Source organism: Ornithorhynchus anatinus, chromosome 11 (assembly GCF_004115215.2).
Source record: "Ornithorhynchus anatinus isolate Pmale09 chromosome 11, mOrnAna1.pri.v4, whole genome shotgun sequence".
In the NCBI taxonomy this organism is placed as follows: domain Eukaryota; kingdom Metazoa; phylum Chordata; class Mammalia; order Monotremata; family Ornithorhynchidae; genus Ornithorhynchus; species Ornithorhynchus anatinus.
Window position 1 is genome coordinate 62,757,883 of NC_041738.1, and position 19,467 is coordinate 62,777,349.

Consider the following 19,467-nt stretch of genomic DNA (forward strand, 5'->3'; position numbering starts at 1 on the left):
TGTGACATTGGGCAAGTCACTTCACTTCTCTGTGCCTCAGTTACCTCATCTGTAAAATGGGGATTAAGACTGTGAGCCCCATGTGGCACAACCTGATTACCTTTTATCCCTCCCAGTGCTTGGCACATAGTAAGTGTTTAACAAATACCTTTATTATTATTATTATTATTATTATTAAGTGCTTAGTATGTGGCAAGCTCTGTATTTGTTAAGCGCTTACTATGTGCTGAGCACTGTTCTACGTGCTGGGGTAGATACAGGGTAATCAGATTGTCCCAAGTGGGGCTCACATTTTTCAATCCCCAATTTTACAGGAGGTAACTGAGGCACAAAGAAGTTAAGTGACTTGCCCAAGGTCACACAGCAGACAAATGGCACAGTTGGGATTAGAACCCACGTCCTCTGACTCCCAAGGCCGTGCTCTTTCCACTAAGCCAAGCCACTTCTCTGCAAATACCTTAGTTCTTTTTAGGGTCTTGTGAAGCAATCGGGCCACATAAACTGAAAGAGGCCAGAACGGGCCAACAGTCAAGGGAAGATGGGTGCAAATTTAGAGAAAGCAACCCAGACTGGAGCCTGGTCCTGACCGGCGGCTGGAGAAGGGCCGGGGCTGCTACTGGATATTTTGGTTGTGGTGAATGACTCCACACAACACCCTGCACCGCACCCCAAGCCCACTGGGAATCCCAAATTTGGACTACAATCAAAAGGAGCTCTGATGACTTTAGGAATTCCCGGCAAACACACAATCAGCGTAAGGCTTCCGTTTGGAAACCCAGGCCCCTCTCACTGTTTCTGAAGGTGTTGCTGACTGTGAGCCCGTCATTGGGCAGGGATTGTCTCTAACTGTTGCCGGACTGTACATTCCAAGTGCTTAGTACATTGCTCTGTAAGCGCTCAATAAATACTATTGAATGAAATACCATTAAAAAAATGAAAAAACTAACAGGGCTCATGGTGAGTAAAGTCAAGAGTGAGTGCTCATGATCTGTGGAATGGGAGATTCACATGGGATAATTCAAGCATGGAGACGTCCCAGCGGCCCGCCAAGACTTCTGAAATAATCAGCCAGAAATCAGCAAGTAAGCCACTGCCCTAGAAATGAGGAGGTGGGATTGCCCACTGAACATCTTGGCTTTATTAATAACAATAATAATAATAATAATGGCATTTGTTAAGCACTTAACTATGTGTCAGGCACTGTACTAAGCGCTGTGGTGGATACAAGAAGTTGGGTTGGACATAGTACCTGTCCCATGTGGGGCTCACAGTCTCAATCCCCATTTTACAGATGAGGTAACTGAGGCCCAGAGTTAAGTGACTTTCCCGAAGTCACACAGTTGACAAGTGGCGGAGGTGGGATTAGAACCCATGACTTCTGACTCCAAAGCCCGGGCTCTATTACCTTACAACTAATATGTCCCACCCTGCAGGGACTGGGCCTCCTGACGGTGACCAGTGGGGTTCCCAGAATCAAAGGCCCATACAAGGGCAAAGAAATACCAACGATGACAGTAGATGGGTTGGCTGAAAAGACCTGGCTCTGAGTTAGGAAGTCAGTTAAGGAGTCTTTTCGGCGTCACCGTTGCACTTCTGGGAAGTTCCACAGTTATGTCTAGATTATGGGATGAATCGAGGAAAATCATGGTTTAATTGCTGGAAATACAATTTCCCAGGATCTAGGACCAATGAATGTGGGGACAAAAGCTGGAAAAGCTTTTCCTTCCACTTCTGAACCTTACAGGCACAGGGGATGCAGGAACTTGGGCTCCTTCGTTTATGTCCTTCAAACCCAACCTAACCAATTACCCACCGCAGCACACCCATACCGCTCAGAAACTCACCTTGTTTTCTTCTTCTATTGCTGCCTCTCTCCTGTGATCTCCTTCTGGCTGGGCTACTTCTTCCTCTTTCCTGTGATCTTCTTCTGGCTGGGCTACTTCGACCTCTTTCCTGTGAACTTCTTCTGGCTGGGCTACTTCGACCTCTTTCCTGTTTTCGGGCTGAGCTACTGCTGCCTCTTCCCTGTGATCTTCTGCTTGGTGGGATTTGCTCCCTGAAGCCTGCTGTTCTGAATTCCAGGGTTCTTTCCTTTTTGGTACAGAACGTGCTTCTTTTCTAGAAAACTCTAGAAGTTGGTCCGAAAGACTGTCCCTGCATAGAGGGTGCTCCTCTAGGTCCAGCTCCATTTTGAGAACTGCACACCAGCCAGCCGCTTAAAATCCCCACGACTCTGTAGAATGGAGGTGAGAAAGCAGCAATAGCCAGGGAGGCTTTCTGCACCAAAAACGGACAGGAGTCTGTCGGCAACACACGCCCTTTTGCGTGCATTGGTGTTTTCCTGGAGTGTCTACCTAGACTATAAGCTCTTTGTGGGCAGGAAATGTGTCTGTTTATAGTTCTACTGTACTCTTCCAAGCTCTCTTCACAGTGCTTAGCACACAGTAAGCGTTCAATAAATATGATTGAATGAATGAATGATTTGCTCCCTTTTTTTCATGGTATTTGTTAAGTGCTTACTATGTGCCAGGCACTGTTCTGAACGCTGGGGTAGATACAAGCTAATCAAGTTGGACACAGTCCATGTCTCTCAAGGGACTCACAGTCTTAGTCCTCATTTTACAGATGAGGCAACTGAGTCACAAAGAAGTTAGGTGACTTGCCTGAGGTCTCGCAGCAGATAAGTGGCGGAGCCGGAATTGGAACCCAGGTACTTCTGACCCCCAGACCCGTGCTCTCTCCACTAGGCCACATCTTTTATTCATCTCTCCCTTAGCCCCACAGCATTTATGTCCATATCTGTCACATTTATTTATATTAATGTCTATCTCCCCCACTAGTCTGTAAGGTCACTGTGGGGAGGGGAGGTGTCTATGTGTTCACAAACTGTACTTTCTAAGTGCACAGTACAGTGCTCTGCATACAGTAAGCGCTCAATAAATATGATTGAATGAATGAATACTTACTCCATTATATTGTTGTACTGAACTTGCCCAACCGCTTAGTACAGTGCCCTGTACACATTAAGCACTCAATAAATAACAATTGATTGACTGAATATGGCATGGCTTCCTCACAATCTATCTTTCAGGCACATATCTACCCAACCACCAGCCAAGGGTAAAGCTAGCAGAACTCATCTTCCCGCCCAAATCCTCTCATCCACCTATTTTTCCCTTCACTGTAGACAACACCACTATCCTCCCTGTCCCATAAGCCCAAAACTTGGCATTATCTTCGACTCATCTCTTATTCAACCCTCACATTCAATCTGTCACCATATGCAAAGCTCTATAATCCTCCCTTTCTCCTCCATCCAGATGCTATCGTGCTGATCTAAGCACGTATCCTATCCCACTTTGACTACTGCATCAGCCTCCTCAATGACCTCTCTACTACCCATCTCTTCCCATTTCAGTTCTCATTTCACTCTGCTACCCAGATCATTATTCTACAAAAACGTTCAGTCCATGTCTCCCCATCTCTCAAGAACCTCAAGTGGTTGACCATCAACCTCCCCTCCAAGAGAAACTCCGTACCATCACCTTTAAATCTCTCAATCAGCTCTCCCTTGAAGCAGCGAGGCTTAGTCAAAAAAGTATGGGCTTGGGAGTCAGAGGTCATAGGTTCTAATCCTAACTCCACCATTGAGCTGCTGCGTGACCTTGGGCAACTCTCTCATTCACCCCACACATCCAATCTGTCACCATTGCCTGCCGGTCTCACTTTCACAATATCACCAAGATCCACCCTTTCCTCTCCGTCCAAACGGCTATCGTGCTGGTACAGGCTCTCATAGTATCCCGGCTGGATATGTGCCAAGCACTGTTTTAAATGCTGGGGTAGATACAAGGTAATCAGGTTGTCCCAAGTGGGGCTCACAGTCTTAATCCCCAAAAACAAGACAACATTATGATGATAAATAGTAATAATAATAATGTTGGTATTTGTTAAGCGCTTACTATGTGCCGAGCACTGTTCTAAGCGCTGGGGTAGACACAGGGGAATCAGGTTGTCCCACGTGGGGCTCACAGTCTTAATCCTCATTTTACAGATGAGGTAATTGAGGCACCGAGAAGTTAAGTGACTTGCCCAAAGTCACACAGCTGACAAGTGGCCGAGCAGGGATTCAAACCCATGACCTCTGACTCCCAAGCCCGTGCTCTTTCCACTGAGCCACGCTGCTTCTCTGATCTCATCACTCATCAACTCATCACTCTTGGCTTCAAGGCTATCCATCCCCTTGCCCCCTCCTACCTCTCCTCCCTTCTCTCTTTCTCCTGCCCACCCCTCATGCTTCGCTCCTCTGCCGCTCACCTCCTCACCGTCCCCCGTTCACACCTATCCCACCGTCGACCTCTGGCCCACGTCCTCCCGCTGTCCTGGAATGCCCTCCCTCCTCACCTCCACCAAACTAACTCTCTTGGCCTCTTCAAAGCCTACTGAGAGCTCACCTCCTCCAAGAAGCCTTCCCAGACTGAGCTACCCCCTTTTCCCTCTGCTCCCTCTGCTCCCCCTCCCCTCCCCTTCCCCTACCCTCTGCTCCTCTCCCTTCCCCCTTCACCTCCCCTCAGCTGAGCCCCTTTTCCCTCTGCTCCTCCCCCTCCCCCCTTCTCCTCCCCTCACCACTTTGCTCATTTGTATATTTATTTTTATTTCCCTATTTATTTTGTTAATGAGGTGTACATCCCCTTGATTCTATTTAAAGCAGCGTGGCTCAGTGGAAAGAGCCCGGGCTTGGTAGTCAGAGGTCATGGGTTCAAATCCTGGCTCTGTCACTTGTCAGCTGTATGACTGTGGGCAAGTCACTTAACTTCTCTGTGCCTCAGTTCCCTCATTTGTAAAATGGGGATTAAGACTGTGAGCCTCATGTGGGACAACCTAATTACACTGTATCTACCCCAGCATTTAAAACAGTGCTCTGCACATAGTAAGCGCTTAACAAATATCAATATTATTATTATTACTATTTATCATCATAATGTTGTCTTGTTTTTGTTTCATTCTGTTTTGCTCTGCCGTCTGTCTCCCTGATTAGACTGTAAGCCCGTCATTGGGCAGGTATTGTCTCTATCTGTTGCCGAATTGTCCATTCCAAGCACTCACTACAGTGCTCTGCACATAGTAAGCATTCAATAAATACTATTGAATGAATGAATGAACTACATTTCTCTGTGCCTCAGTTACCTCATCTGTAAAATGGGGATTAAGACTGTGAGCCCCACTTGGGACAACCTGATTACCTTGTATCTACCCTAGCATTTAAAACAGTGCTTGGCACATAGTAAGCGCTTAACAAATATCATCATTATTATCACCTTACCTTGCTGATTTCCCACTACAAAGCATGCTTTGCTCTCCTGAATGCCAAACAACTCACTGTGCCTCGATCTTATCTAACTCACTGCTGAACCGTGGTCCACATCCTCCCTCTGGTCTGGAACTCCTTCTCCTTTCACATCGTACAGACCACCACTATCCCCACCTTCAAAGCCTTATTAAAATGACAACTCCTCCAAGAGGTTTCCCTGACTAAGCCCTCATTTCTCCTACTCCCTCTCCCTTTTGCATCACCTAAGCAGTCAGACAATTGTATTTATTGAGCATTTACTGTGCGCAGGCCATTGTACTAATAAAACAGTAGAATACAATATAACACTGTAACAGACACATTCCCTGCCCCACAGTTCACTTGGATCTGTACCTATTAAAGACTTGATATTCACCTCACCCTCAGTTCCACAGCAATTATGGACATAGCCATAATTTATTTTAATGTCTGTAATCCCTCTGTAGGTTGTAAGTTCTTTGTGGGCAGGGAACATGACTACCAACTCTGTACTTCACTATCAAATAAATTTAGTACAGTGCTGTGCACACAGTAAGCCCTCAATAAATACCATTATTCTATTGATTAATGATGTCGCTTTTAAAAGCGAGCTTTTAAAGGATCACTCCTGATCTGAACTCAAGGGAATTGCCAGAATCAGTCAGGCCTCAGGAATGTAGCAAGTTAAAGAGCTGTTCAAATCATTAAATGTGACTTCCTAGGACAGCTTCTGGGAGGAATAACAGTTAAGTAGAAACTACGAAATATGGGATAAAATATTTTGCCTTTGTTGTCCAATCAGGCACCAGAAACAGACAATCACAATGGCATTTGGCTGCCATTTTCCTCCCAGTGATAAGGATCTGGTTCTCTCCAAACCTAACAGGTTCAGGTCGGCATTAAGCTAGCTGGGGGCTCCCTTATATCACCTATGGACCGGTCAGGGTCACCCTTGAACACCAAGGCTGATTCAAATCCCCCTAAAGAGTTCTGGGTCATGGTTCTGTGAACCTTGGGTAGTCAAGCAGACACTGGAACAAATCAAGCTCTCGGCCCCCAGGAACTACTTCAAAGGGAGACCATGAGTTCCCATCAAGCCTTTTGGTCCAACTGAGACTTACTGTGTGCAAAACAATGTACTAAGCATTTGGGACAGTACGAGACAATAGAGTTGAGAGATACGAACCCTGTCCACACAGAGCTTACAGTCTAGCAGGGAAGATGGAAATTAAAATAAATTACATACAAAGGAACCGGTAGATTATAGGGATATTCACATAAGAACTGTGGGGCTGGGGGTGGGGTAAATATCAAGTGCTTTAAGGAATACAGATGCAAGTGAATCGGCCACACAGAAGGGAGGGTGAATAGGGAAAACAAAGGCTTAGTCAGGAAAAGCCTCATGGAGGAAATGTGATTCTTAATAAGACATTAAGGTGGCGAGAGTGGTGGTCTATCTTATATGAAGGGGGAAGGAATTCTGTGGACAAGGGGCCAGGGGAGAGATAGAAGAGATGGAGAAGCAAAGTGCACATTTCAGAGGAACCACCCAGGGCTTGATATCACTGAGTGGGAACCAGAGAGCCAACCATCTGTTAGCCTCATTGTATTCTTGCTTCTTGGTGTCTCTCCCTGGGGTTACCCTTCATGGGGTTCCCCCTGAGACTACAGAACCAGTTGACCTTTCATTATCATATTTTGTCTTCTTGTGGAAGCCTAGGATACCATGAACATCGCCATAGTTTGAGCGGGATATTTGGGCCTTGGGTAGTCATTTGTCACATTAGTTTAGTGATTCATAATACGGACAGTTTGGGGACTGATATCTTGAGGTTCCTGGGGACTGTGAAAATCCATTTCCTGTTACTCAGTGTGCAGTGTAAGACTGCAATATGTGTGTGTATTTGTTAACGTATGCATACACGTGTGTGTCTAGATATGTAACTGTGACTGTCCTTTGTACAGCAGAGCGACTCTGGTGGGGTTTATCAGGTATCACGCTACCATCTTGTGGTCAACTAGAAAAATGATAGGTCAATCTTCCCCATGCTACTGCTTTAGATATTTTTCAAATCATCATTATTATTGTCATTATTACAACTAATAATGATAATGAGTCGTGGCTTTTGTTAAGCATTTACTATGTTCCAAGCATTGCACTAAGCAGTGGGGTAGAGGTCAGATACAGTCCCTCTTTATTAGTAATAATAAAAATGATATTTGTTAAGCACTTCCTATGTGCCAAGCACTGTACTAAGCCCTGTAGTAGATACAAGATAATCATGTCCCACATGGGGCTGTCAGTCTAAGTGGGTGGGAAAACAATTATTGAATCTCTATTTGGTAGATGAGGGAACTGAGGCACAGAGAAGTAAAGTGTCTTGCACCAGGTCACCCAGCAGGTAAGCGGTGGTGTTGGGATTAGTACCCAGGTCCTGACTCTCAGGCCTGTGCTTCTTCCATTAGGCCACACTGTTCCTCATGGGCCTCCTGGTCTAAGTAATCAGTCACTCCAAGGTATTTATTGAGCGCTTACCGTATCCAGAGTACTGGACCAAGAAAGAGCTTGGGAGACCGTTATACTTATGGAAGCAGCATGGCTTAGTGGCAAGAGCACAGGCTTGGGAGTCAGAGGATGTGGGTTCTAACCCCGGCTCCACCACTTGTCTGCTGTGGCCTTGGCCAAGTCATTTCACTTCTCTGTGCCTCAGTTACCTCATCTATAAAATGGGGATTAAAACTATTAGCTCCATGTGGGACAGGGACTGTGTCCAACCTGATTTTCTTGTATCTATCCCAGTGCTTAGAACAATGCTTGACACATAGTAAGCACTTAAATACCATAATAATGATAAAGATAATCATTATTATTACAGGATCCCTGACCCACACGTGGGCTCATTATTGCAGCTCCTAGGTATCTCTCTAGACATTTTACAAAGCAAAGGAGGTCACTGAGGCCCAGAATGCAGAGGCTCACCACAGAAAAGATATTGGAGATAACCCTGAGTAAAAGGATTGATTTCCCCTGCATTAGCGTAGATGTATTTGGGAGAAGTCACAGTGCTTTAATCACTGGGGATCTGTGCAAGACCTTCCAGGAGAAAACAATACAATTTGAATTGCTGCCGTTATACTTTTTATCCTCAGGTCCAGACACTCTCTCACAGTACCCGCAGGGAAGAAGTATGGTCTAGTTGATAGAGTATGGACCCAGGAGTCAGAAGACCTGAGTTCTAATCCCTGCTCTTCCAGTTTCATTCATTCATTCATGCATAGTTGAGTGCTTACTGTGCAGAGCACTGTACTAAGAGCTTGGGAGAGTACAATATAACAATAAACAGACACATTCCCTGCCCACAACGAGCTTACCCACTGTGTGACCTTGGGCAAGTCACCTCACTTTGGGCCTCATTTTCCTAAATTGTAAAATGGGAATTACATACCCGTTCTCCCTCCTACATAGTAAGCACTTAAAAAATTAAATAATAGTAATAAACCACAGCCGACACTTTACCATCAGGCTCAGGAGGAATTTGACTTAAGATGATCTGGTTTCACATCCACTTTTCGAAAGACAAAAGCTGATGAGTTTCCTAAATTTTGAAAGAGCACATCCAGAACCACTGGGTTTTGCCCAGTGCAGGCAAAAGGCAAACTGTAGCAAGATGAATCAATCAATCAAGGGTATTTGTTAATAATAACAATTATGGCATTTGTTAAGCTCTTAAATAGCACTGCAGTAGATACAAGGTAATGGGGTTGGACACGGTCCCTGTCCAACATAGGGCTCACAGCCTTGATCCCATTTTTACAGATGAGGTAACTGAGGCACAGAGAAGTCAAGAGACTTACCCAAGGTCATACAGCAGACACGAGACAGAACTGGGATTAGAACCCAGGTTCTTCTGACTCCCAGGCCCAAGCTCTATCCACTAGGCCATGCTGCTTCTCTGCTGAGCACTTACTATGTGCAGAGCACTATACTAAGTACTTGGGAGAGTAGAGTGTAACAGTGTTGGTGGCAATGTTCCCTGCCCACAACAAGCTTACAGTCTAGAAGAGGAGCCAAACATTAATATAAATTATTAATTTATAATATATAATTTAAAGATTTGAATATAAGTGCTGTGGAGTTGAGGGTGGAGTGAATATCAAATGCCCAAAGGTCAGAGAACCAAGTGTATAGATGACAGAGAAGGGAGAGGGAGCTGGGGAAAAGAAGGTATAAATGGGGAAGGTCTTTTGGAGGAGATGTGACTTTAATAATGCTTTGAAGGCAGAGAGAGAGATGGTTTTGCATATATGCAGTGGGAGGGAGTTCCAGGCTAGTGAAAGGACATGCTATTCCTCTTGTTCCATAATGGAAACCAAACTGAAGCATGACATGGTCCTCCCTGCACCTCAAGAATGACAAGAATTTCTGGTGATGGTGGCCTAATTTACTACTGTATCTGATATAGTTGCTTTTGGAGCTTTTTTATGGTATTTAAGACTTACTGTGTCAAGCACTCTCTTAGAGGTTAGTACAGTTTAGAAAATCAGCGTGGCTCAGTGGAAAGAGAAGGGCTTGGGAATCAGAGAACATGAGTTCTAATCCCTGTTTCTCCACTTGTCTGCTGTGTGACCTTGGGCATGCCACTTAACTTCTCTGCCTCAGTTACCTCATCTTAAAATGGGGATTAAGACTGTGAGCCCCACATAGAGAAGCAGCGTGGCTCAGTGGAAAGAGCATGGGCTTTGGAGTCAGAGGTCATGAGTTCGAATCCCAGCTCTGCCACTTGTCAGCTGTGTGACTGTGGGCAAGTCACTTAACTTATCTGTGCCTCAGTTACCTCATCTGTAAAATGGGGATGAAGACTGTGAGCCCCACGTGGGACAACCTGATTCCCCTGTGTCTACCCCAGCGCTTAGAACAGTGCTCTGCACATAGTAAGCGCTTAACAAATACCAACATTATTATTATAACCTGATTACCTTGAATCTACCCCAGCGCTTAGAACAGCGCTTGAAATATACCATAATTATTACTATTATTATTTACAGTGCTAATAGTTAACAAATACCACAGTTCTCATTATTATTAGTATACTCAGTGGGTACTCAATCAGTGGTATTTATTGAGAACTTACTATGTGCAGAGGGGGAACTGGAAAAGAACATGGAATCCCGGGGCAGGGATAAGCAGTAACCTTCCAGCTCCTTGTTCTGTGTTTCTATGACAACTCTGCCAACTGCTGAATGAGCACATCACTGGGGCAGAGGAGTTTAGGGTCTTTAAGAGTCAGCAATCCAGACCCTGGCTTATTACACCTGCCACTTATGAAGTTTGCACTCACCTCCTGCCCTGTGTTTTCTATTCCCACCCCTCACTCCCACTCAACCTTACCCCACCACGGCCACGACCACTTTCGAAGAACTTCCATCATAGTAACCAAACTCCATCACACTTACTGCTGGTGCCAGACTTAGGAATCAGCTAAATAAGCTTCAGTTTAGGGCCTCACATTATGACAAACCTCTAATGCATTAATTCATTTAATTATATGCCAAATTCACCCAACATTCAAATAATATCTATTGACTGGGTTGGGAGGGACCTAATTTTTTTCTTTCCAAAATGTGTATCAGTTAAATTTTAAAAAAACAAACTTTTTTTTAACAATATCTTGGGATAAGAGGTGAGAAGGTTGAGGGGGGGTTGAAGTTTGCCTAGTTTAGTATCGCGGGGAGGCAAAAAAATCTGGCCTTTCTCTCATCCCTTTTTCACACTCACTGCCCTCATCTTTGCTCTCATTAGGTTTTTTTCCCCCAAACTGTGATCCTCCCTCATCTTCAATGGCTTCACTCCCCCTGCTCCTCTTATTCTTCAACTTCAGGGTCTCTGGGCTACCTTGTCTGTCTCCCACCTTCCTGCCACATTGTACCTTATCAACCGTCTGCCACAGCTTGTTGTATTGCCTCTCTCAGCTAGTCAGGCTGCTAGTCAATTGAGCCCTTCTGTAGTAAGCGCTTGGGGGAGGATGATAGAACAATATAACAGACAATTCCCTGCCCACACAGAGCTTACAGTCTAAAGACTGCCCCCTTCAGCTTGCCTCAGTGGCCCTTCAGTTTGTGGGATTGGCCCCCTTAGCTCATCTCACTGGCCCGCTCAGCTTATAGCACTGGCCTTCGGCTTGACTCACTGACCCCCCTCAGTTTGAAGCACTGGCCTTTGGCTTGACTCACTGATCAACTCAGCTTATCTCACTGGCCCCTCGCCTCGTGGGACCAGCCCCCTTGGCCTGTTGCAGACCCTCCCTACCCCAGCTTGTCACACTGCCATTACCTGGCCGAGTCCCCACCATGCAGCCCGGCCCAAAGGGCCTCAGGAAGGGCGCTGCCCAAACCAGACACCGCCTGCTCGACCGCTCCCCTGCTCGCCCTTGCCTCCTGTGGGCCCACTTGCCCCCCACCCCCCATGACCGTCAGCAATGCCTCACAACGGCCTGTGATGTCACCAGGGAGGGGGCAAGAGGCAGTGGGAAGAGGAGCAGGCTAGGTGGGCAGAAGGCGAGGTGGATTGAGAGCAGACCCTGAGCCCATTATTGGGTAGGGATTGTCTCTATCTGTTGCCGAATTGCAGATTCTAAGTGCTTAGTCCAGTGCTCTGCACACAGTAATTGCTCAATAAATAATAATAATGATAATGTTGGTATTTCTTAAGTGCTTACTATGTGCCAAGCACTGTTCTAAGCGCTGGGGTAGATACAAGGTCATCAGGTTGTCCCACATAGGGCTCACAGTCTTCATCCCCATTTTACAAATGAGGTAACTGAGGCACAGAGAAGTTAAGTGATTTAACCAAGGTTACACAACAGACAAGCGGTGGAGCCGGAATTAGAACCCACGACCTCTGACTCCCAAGCCCAGGCACTTTCCACTAAGCCACGCTGCTTCTCATTGAATGAATGAATGAATGAAGGAGGAGGTGAGGGGGAGGAAAGGGGAGGGGGCGAAGGGAGGGAGAGGAGCCGAAGGCGGTCCCTCTGCCCCCTTTTTTTTTCGGTATTTAGCGCTTACTGTGTGTCAGGCACAATACTAAACTCTGGGGTAGACACAAGCAAATCACGTTGGACACACGTCCTATCCCACATATGGCTCACAGCCTTAATCTCCACTTTACAGATGAGATTACTGAGGCCCAGAGAAGTGAAGCAAGTGATTCAAGGTCATACAGCAGACACGTGGTGAATCCAGAATTAAAACTGAAGTCCTGATTCCCAGGCTCGTGCTCTTTCCTCGAGGCCATGCGGCTTCTTCCCCTTCTCAATTCTTATACTCTCACCTCTCCCATTTCCAATCAATCAATCATATTTATTGAATGCTTACAAAGGAACGAGTAGCCAAGAAATACGCCAAAGATTAGCGTGAGGAAAACTTGCTATGAGGAGCCTGGAAAAAGTCATGAAATGTGCTGATGTAACAATTGCCACAAAAATACAAATTGTCAACTCTATGGTGTTTCCAGTGACAATATATGGCTCCAAAAGCTGGACGGTGAAAATACAGGATAGAGAGAACATCATTTCTTTTGAAACTTGGTGTTGGAGAAGGCTTTTGTTAATGCCATGGTCCCAAAAAACAAACAAAGGATTTTGGAGCAAATTAAACCACAGTGGTCTTTGGAAGGCCAAATGACTCGACTTGGATTAGCATATTTTGGACACATAATCGGGAGGACTAATTCTCTGGAGAAGACACTAATGCTAGGGAAAGTCCAGGGAAAACTTAGAAGAGGCAGCCTGGCAGCTAAATGGATAGAAACTATAACGGAAGAACCATTAGAAAAGTTGCAGATGATGGCAGAGGACAGGACATTCTGGAGAAAGTAAATCCACGGAGTTGCTATGAATCGAAAACGACTCGATGGCACGTAATAATATTAATATCGATACCTTTCCCCTCCTGAGGCTTGTGCCCCGGGTCGGAGAGGGGAGCGGCGCCGGGTCTCTAATACAGAGGCCTCCTGCAGAGAGCGTTTGATGCCTCGGGACATCCCCAGGCCGCTTCTAACACAGAGCCACACCCAAAGGAAGGTTCCTCCTCCTTGTTCCTTCCCCTCCTTTGCTCTAAACCACGGCCTGGGTTGAGCTCCGCCGAGGTGAGGGAAAGGAGATTCAGGCTGCCCTGTTGCCTCCGCGGTCCATGATGGCCCCCACAGCGCAGAGTGAAGGCTCCTCCCACATCCAGGCCACTTGGCTCTAAAATGACAGATCGGGCCACTAGTCAGAGATTAAGGACAGTTGGAGGAGGGACTAAGCGCGACGAGCAGAGACCATTGGAGAACAAGGGATGCTCACGTCCTGCTCCACCACTAATGAGAGACCCTTGAGCCTGACGGACAACTCGGGGACTAATGAAGATTTGCTCCTGTGGGATCTCTGCACACAGTTAGTACTCAATAAATACCATTGATTGATTGATCTAGAAGTACTTAGTACAGTTCTGTGCACACCCTCCTCAATAAATGCCACTGAATGATAGAATTTTTTTAATCCTTCAGAGAGAGAAGCAAGGTGGGGAGAGGGGAGTATGGCAGGGACTGTATTCTACTCTTGTTTGGAGTTGCTCCTCCTCCTCACCACCAGTGACCTTTTCTGGAATGCTACCACATTAATGCAAGTACTTATCCTAGCCCACCTTGATTATTGTGTCAGCCTCCTTGCTGACCTCCCCGCCTTCTGTCTCTCCCCACACCAGTCCATACTCCATTCTGCTGCCCCAATCATTTTCCTTCAAAAATGTTCAGACCATGTTTCCCAGTCAAGAAACTCCTGTGGTTGCCCATCCACCCCCGCATCAAACAAAACTGCTCACCATTTGCTTTAAAGCACTTGATCACCTTGCCCCCTTCTACCTTACCTTGCTACTCTCCTACTGCAACCCAGCCTGAACTCTTATGTTCCTCTAATGCTAATCTTCTCGCAGTACCTCGATCTCATCTATCTTGCCTCCTACCTCTTACCCACATCCTAACTCTGGCCTGAAACTCCCTTCCTCTTCATATCAGGCAGATAATTTCTCCCCCCAACACACACACTTCAAAGTCTTATTGAAGACCCATCTCTTTCAAGAAGCCTTGCCTGACCAAGCCTTCCTCTCCCCCCATTCCTTTCTGTGCCATTCTTAGTTGCTCCTTCATTCATCCTCTCTTCCATCCCTACAGTGCATATGTATATTTCTGTACATATCTGTAAGGAATTTATCTATTTGTTTATATTAATGTCTGTCTCCCCCTCTAGACAGCAAGTTTGTTGTGGGGAAAATGTGTCTGGTTTTTTGTTACATGGTTCTCTCCCAAGGGCTTAGTGCAGTGCTTTGCACACAGTAAGGGCTCAATAAATACGATGGAATGAATGATTGATTGAATGCTATGTTTTGCACAATTGTTTCTAAGCCAAATTATCCTAACCAATCGCTTAACAACGTTCTTGCAATTTAGCCCCAAGACCAGAAGATGGCCCTGTTGGTGTGAGGCTCAGATAGTCTACGTCAAAAGTTTAATCAAACAATCAATCCTATTTATTATTATTAATAATAATAATGTTGGGATTTGTTAGGCGCTTACTATGTGCAGAGCACTGTTCTAAGCGCTGGGTAGATACAGGGTCATCAGGTTGTCCCACGTGAGGCTCACAGTCTTCATCCCCGTTTTACAGATGAGGACACTGAGGCCCTGAAAAGTTAAGTGACTCGCCCACTGTCACACAGCTGACAAGTGGCAGAGCCGGGAGACGAACCCATGACCTCTGACTCCCAAGCCCGGGCTCTTTCCACTGAGCCAACCTGCTTCTCTGAGCACTTTCTGTGTGCAGAGCACTAAACTAAGCTCTTGGAAGAGAAGGATAGAGTAGTGTTGGTAGATATGTTCCCTGTCCACAACAAGCTTAGAGTCTAGAGGGGGATAGAGACATGAATTTAAATAAATTAATAAATTATGGCTATGGACTTAAGTGCTGTGGGACTGAGGGAGGGATGAATAAAGAGTGCAAATCCAAATACAAGGGTTTATGAGAAGGGAGTGGGAGAAGAGGAAATGAGGGCTTAGTCGGAAGGCCACTTGGAGGAGGTGTGCCTTCAAATAAGGCTTTGAAGGCGGGGAGAGTCATCATCTATCAGATATGAAGGGGGAGGGCATTCCAGGACAGAAGCTAGTTATGGTTGAGAGATCAGCGGTGAGATAGACGAGATCGAGGTACAATGACTTTGTTGAAGTTAGAGGAGAGACATGTGTGCTGGGTTGTAGTAGGAGAACAGCTCTTTGTGGGCAGGGAATGTGTCTGTTTAGTCTTGTATTGTACTCTCCCAATCACTTAGTACAGTGTTCTGCACACAGTAAGTACTCAATAAATATGAATGAATGAAAGGGAAGTAAGGAGAAAAGGGGCAAGGTGATTGAATGCTTCAGAGCTGTTGGAAAGGAGTGTCTGTTGGATGTGGAAGTGGGTGAAAAACCACTGGAGGTTCCTGAAGAGTGGGGAAACATGGACTGAACATATTAGTAGAAAAGTGATCCTTGCAGCAGAGCGAATAGTAATTATGGTATTTGTGGTATATAAGTGCTTACTATGTGCCAAGCAGTATTCTAAGCACTGGGGTAAAAACAAGGTAATCAGGTTGTCCCACGTGGGACTCACAGTCTTAATCCCCATTTTACAGATGAGGCAACTGAGGCACAGAGAAGTTAAGTGGCTTGCCCAAGGTCACACAGCAGACAAATGGCAAAGCCAGGATTAGAACCCTTGTCCTCTGACTCTGAACCCCATGCTCTTTCCACTAAACCATGCTGCTTCTCTAAAATATGGACTGGAGTGAGGAGAGACAGGAGACAGGGAGGTCAGCAAGGAGTCTGATGCAGTAATCAAGGAGGGATAGGATGGGTGCTTGGAATAACGTGGTAGCAGTTTGGATGGAGGGGAATGGGTGGATTTCAGTCCCTACTGTTCATTGAGTGCATACTTTGTGCAGACCACTGTACTTAGGTGCTTGGAAGAGTGCAATAAAAGTAAATGGCAGGGTTCTTCCCCATGAGTAATTTACAACCTGATGTGGGAGAGAGGCAAGCAGAAATTGTACGTATGCAATAAGAGCAGGGGGAGGAAAATTACAGGTGCAAATGATAACTGCAAAAGTGAAGAAGAGAAAGGAGGCAAGGTAGTCTAGTGGAAAGGGCAGGGGTCTAGGAGTCAGGAGACTCGGGTTCTAGCCCCTGCTCAACCACTGGCCCACTCTATGGCCTTGAGCAAGTCACTGAACTTCTCTGAGCTTGTTTCCACTTCTGTAAATTGGGGAGAAGATAAAATGTGAGTCCCAGGTGGGACAGTGACCATGTCGAATCTGATAACCTTATATATAACCCAGTGCCTAGGTTAGAGTATGTGCTTAATAAATGGCATAACCATTATAATTATAAATTAATAAAAGGAATAAATACACTGATATAAACATAAGTGTTAAAGGGACCCATAGGCTGGCATGAACAGGGAGGTGGGGATTTAATCAGGAAAGGCCTCTGCACATACTGAGTGCTGATTAGATACCATTGATTGATTGATTCACAAAATGCCCATGGACTCCCTAAGGGCAGAGGGTCAGGGAGCAGCTGCTCCTTTTGCCCAGTGCTTAAAGTGTCCCTGTCACCACCCCTAAAACTCACAGAAACAGAATCTTAATCCAAACCTGAGCTCATCTCATTTTCAGCTCTTGCCACAAACTTGCTCCTCTTCCTTGAAACTTCCCATCCAGCAGATCCCTGCCCTCTTCATCTTCAAAGCCCTCTTGAAATCCCATCTCCCCCACGATGGCTTTCCTGATTCATTTCTCATCACTCCCTCTTGCTTCCCTTTCCAACTGCTATTTCAGCACTTCTGGCTCACCTTAGTACTTGAGTACTGAAACCTCGCCCTTTACCACTTTGTACATATCTTACTACACTATTACTTACTCCTCTGAAATTTATTTTAGTGTCTGTCTCCCCATGTTTCCTTGAGGGCAGGGATAATGCCCACTAATTCTACTGTGCTCTTCCAAAGGATTACTACAGTATTCTGAGCACAGTAGGTGCTCAGATAAAGAGCCTGGGCTTGGGAGTCAGAGGTCATGGGTTCGAATCCCGGCTCTGCCACTTGGCAGCTGTGTGACTGTGGGCAAGTCACTTAACTTCTCTGTGCCTCAGTTACCTCATCTGTAAAATGGGGATTAACTGTGAGCCTTGCCTGGGACAACCTGATGACCCTGTATCTACCCAGCGCTTAGAACAGTGCTCTGCACATAGTAAGCGCTTAACAAATACCAACATTATTAATACTATTGATTAATTAAACTGTACAGAGAAAAGCTCAACTAGCAAATGTCATTATGCTTATATTAATAATAATAACGTTGGTATTTGTTAAGCACTTACTCTGTGCGAAGCACTGTTCTAAGCGCTGGGGTAAATACAAGGTAATCATGTTGTCCCACATGGGGCTCACAGTCTTCATCCCCATTTTACAGATAACTGAGACCCAGAGAAGTTGTGACTTGCCCAAGGTCACACAGCTGATAAGTGTCATAGCCAGGATTAGAACCCACGACCTCTGACTCCCTAGCCAGGCTCTTTCCACTAAGCCATGCAGTTGTATTAGAAATGAGGAAACTAAGGCACCGCGAAGCGGGGGAGGTTAGGGCAGGGTAGTCATCTCAGGCAACAGAGTGAAAAAGCCCATGAAGACCATGGCCAGAATGAGAAATTTAGGAGTTCTGGAACCTATTTTCTTCCCTTTTTTGGAATTGCTCAGGGATACCTTCTTCTGCTCTGAATCTGAACTCCAACCAATATCAGGAGAACAGGTAGACCGAGAAAGGTGTGGGAACTGATAATGACTTGCCTTTCTGGAAGGCTAAGGACCCGCCCAAGGGTTATCAACTGTAACAACTCTAAGAAAAAATATTCCCTTTGCTAAGGATTTGCTCAAATCATTTGTTTTAAGTGGTGAGGAAGACAAGCAGTGTGGCCTAGTGGAAAGACCCAGGCCTGGTATTCGGAGGACCTGAGTTCTAATTCCAAGTCTGCCACTTGCCTGCTATGTGATCTTGGGCAAGTCAATTCACTCCTCTTTGACTGTTTCCTTATCTGTAAAATGGAGCTTTAATTCCTGTTCTCCCTCCCCTTAGACTGTGAGCACCATGTGGGACAGGAGCTATCCATCCTGATTAATTTGTCTCTACCCTAGTGCTTAGAACCGTGCTTTTCACATAGTAAGCACTTAAATATAATTATTGTTATTATCATAAGGGGTCAGGGCTGAGGCCATAAGTAAGGTCAAAAATGGGGTTGGGTAGAGGCAGGGTAAGAATTCTGGCAAGTCTTGTTGCTGGGAGGAAAAGCACCTTCTGGGCAAGGGATATAGCACTTCTGTACTTGCCAAGCGCTTAATTCAATAAATCAGATACTATTACTATGGCTTCTACTGCTATTGAGACAGCTGAAATGCAGTTAACCCCGTCTTCACTCTATTGTAAATAATTTTATGTTTCTCTCCCCGCCCCGCCGTCCCTGTTAGTGGATCAATCAATCAGTGATACTTTTTGAGCACTTACTCAGAGCAAAGCACTGTAGTAAGCACTTGGGAGAGTAAAATAGAGTTGGTAGGCATGATTGCTGCTTCTGAGGAGCTTTCAATCTAGTAAGGTGCCTGGCTTAGTAAGCACTTAAGAAATACCATTAAAAAAAGAATGAGAGGCATCAAAATAAACTACAAATAGGAGAAGAGCCCGGGCTTGGGAGTCAGAGGTCATGGGTTCGAATCCTGTCTCTGCCACTTGTCAACTGTGTGACTGTGGGCAAGGCACTTAACTTCTCTGGGCCTCAGTTACCTCATCTGTAAAATGGGGATTAAGACTGTGAGCCTCATGTGGGACAACCTGATTACCCTGAATCAATCCCAGCGCTTAGAACAGTGCTCTGCACATAGTAAGCACTTAACAAATACCAACATTATTATTATTATTATTAGATACAACAGTCTAAACAGGGGAGACAGCAAAACAAAACATCATCGAGATAAATGGAATCATAGACATACACATCATTAAAATAAATAAAGTATTAA

The 19,467-nt window shown here is 45.5% G+C and overlaps 1 protein-coding gene across 9 annotated transcripts in view; it reads right to left on the minus strand.

The window, feature by feature from the left end:
* EFCAB3 (EF-hand calcium binding domain 3) overlaps window positions 1–11,772 on the minus strand; it is a 156,706-nt gene extending 144,934 nt beyond the window's left edge. For 8 of the 9 annotated variants that reach the window (XM_039913539.1, XM_039913538.1, XM_039913537.1 and 5 more), the window contains exons 1-2: window positions 11,661–11,772; window positions 1,845–2,233 (exon numbers count right to left, since the gene is read on the minus strand). In XM_039913539.1, coding sequence (XP_039769473.1) covers window positions 1,845–2,189 — 345 coding nt within the window. In that variant the 5' untranslated portion in view covers window positions 2,190–2,233; window positions 11,661–11,772. Of the gene's footprint in view, window positions 1–1,844; window positions 2,278–11,660 lie in introns of all 9 variants that reach the window. The other variant, XM_029076177.2, reaches the window with a different exon arrangement.
* Between the last annotated feature and the right edge of the window lie 7,695 nt (window positions 11,773–19,467).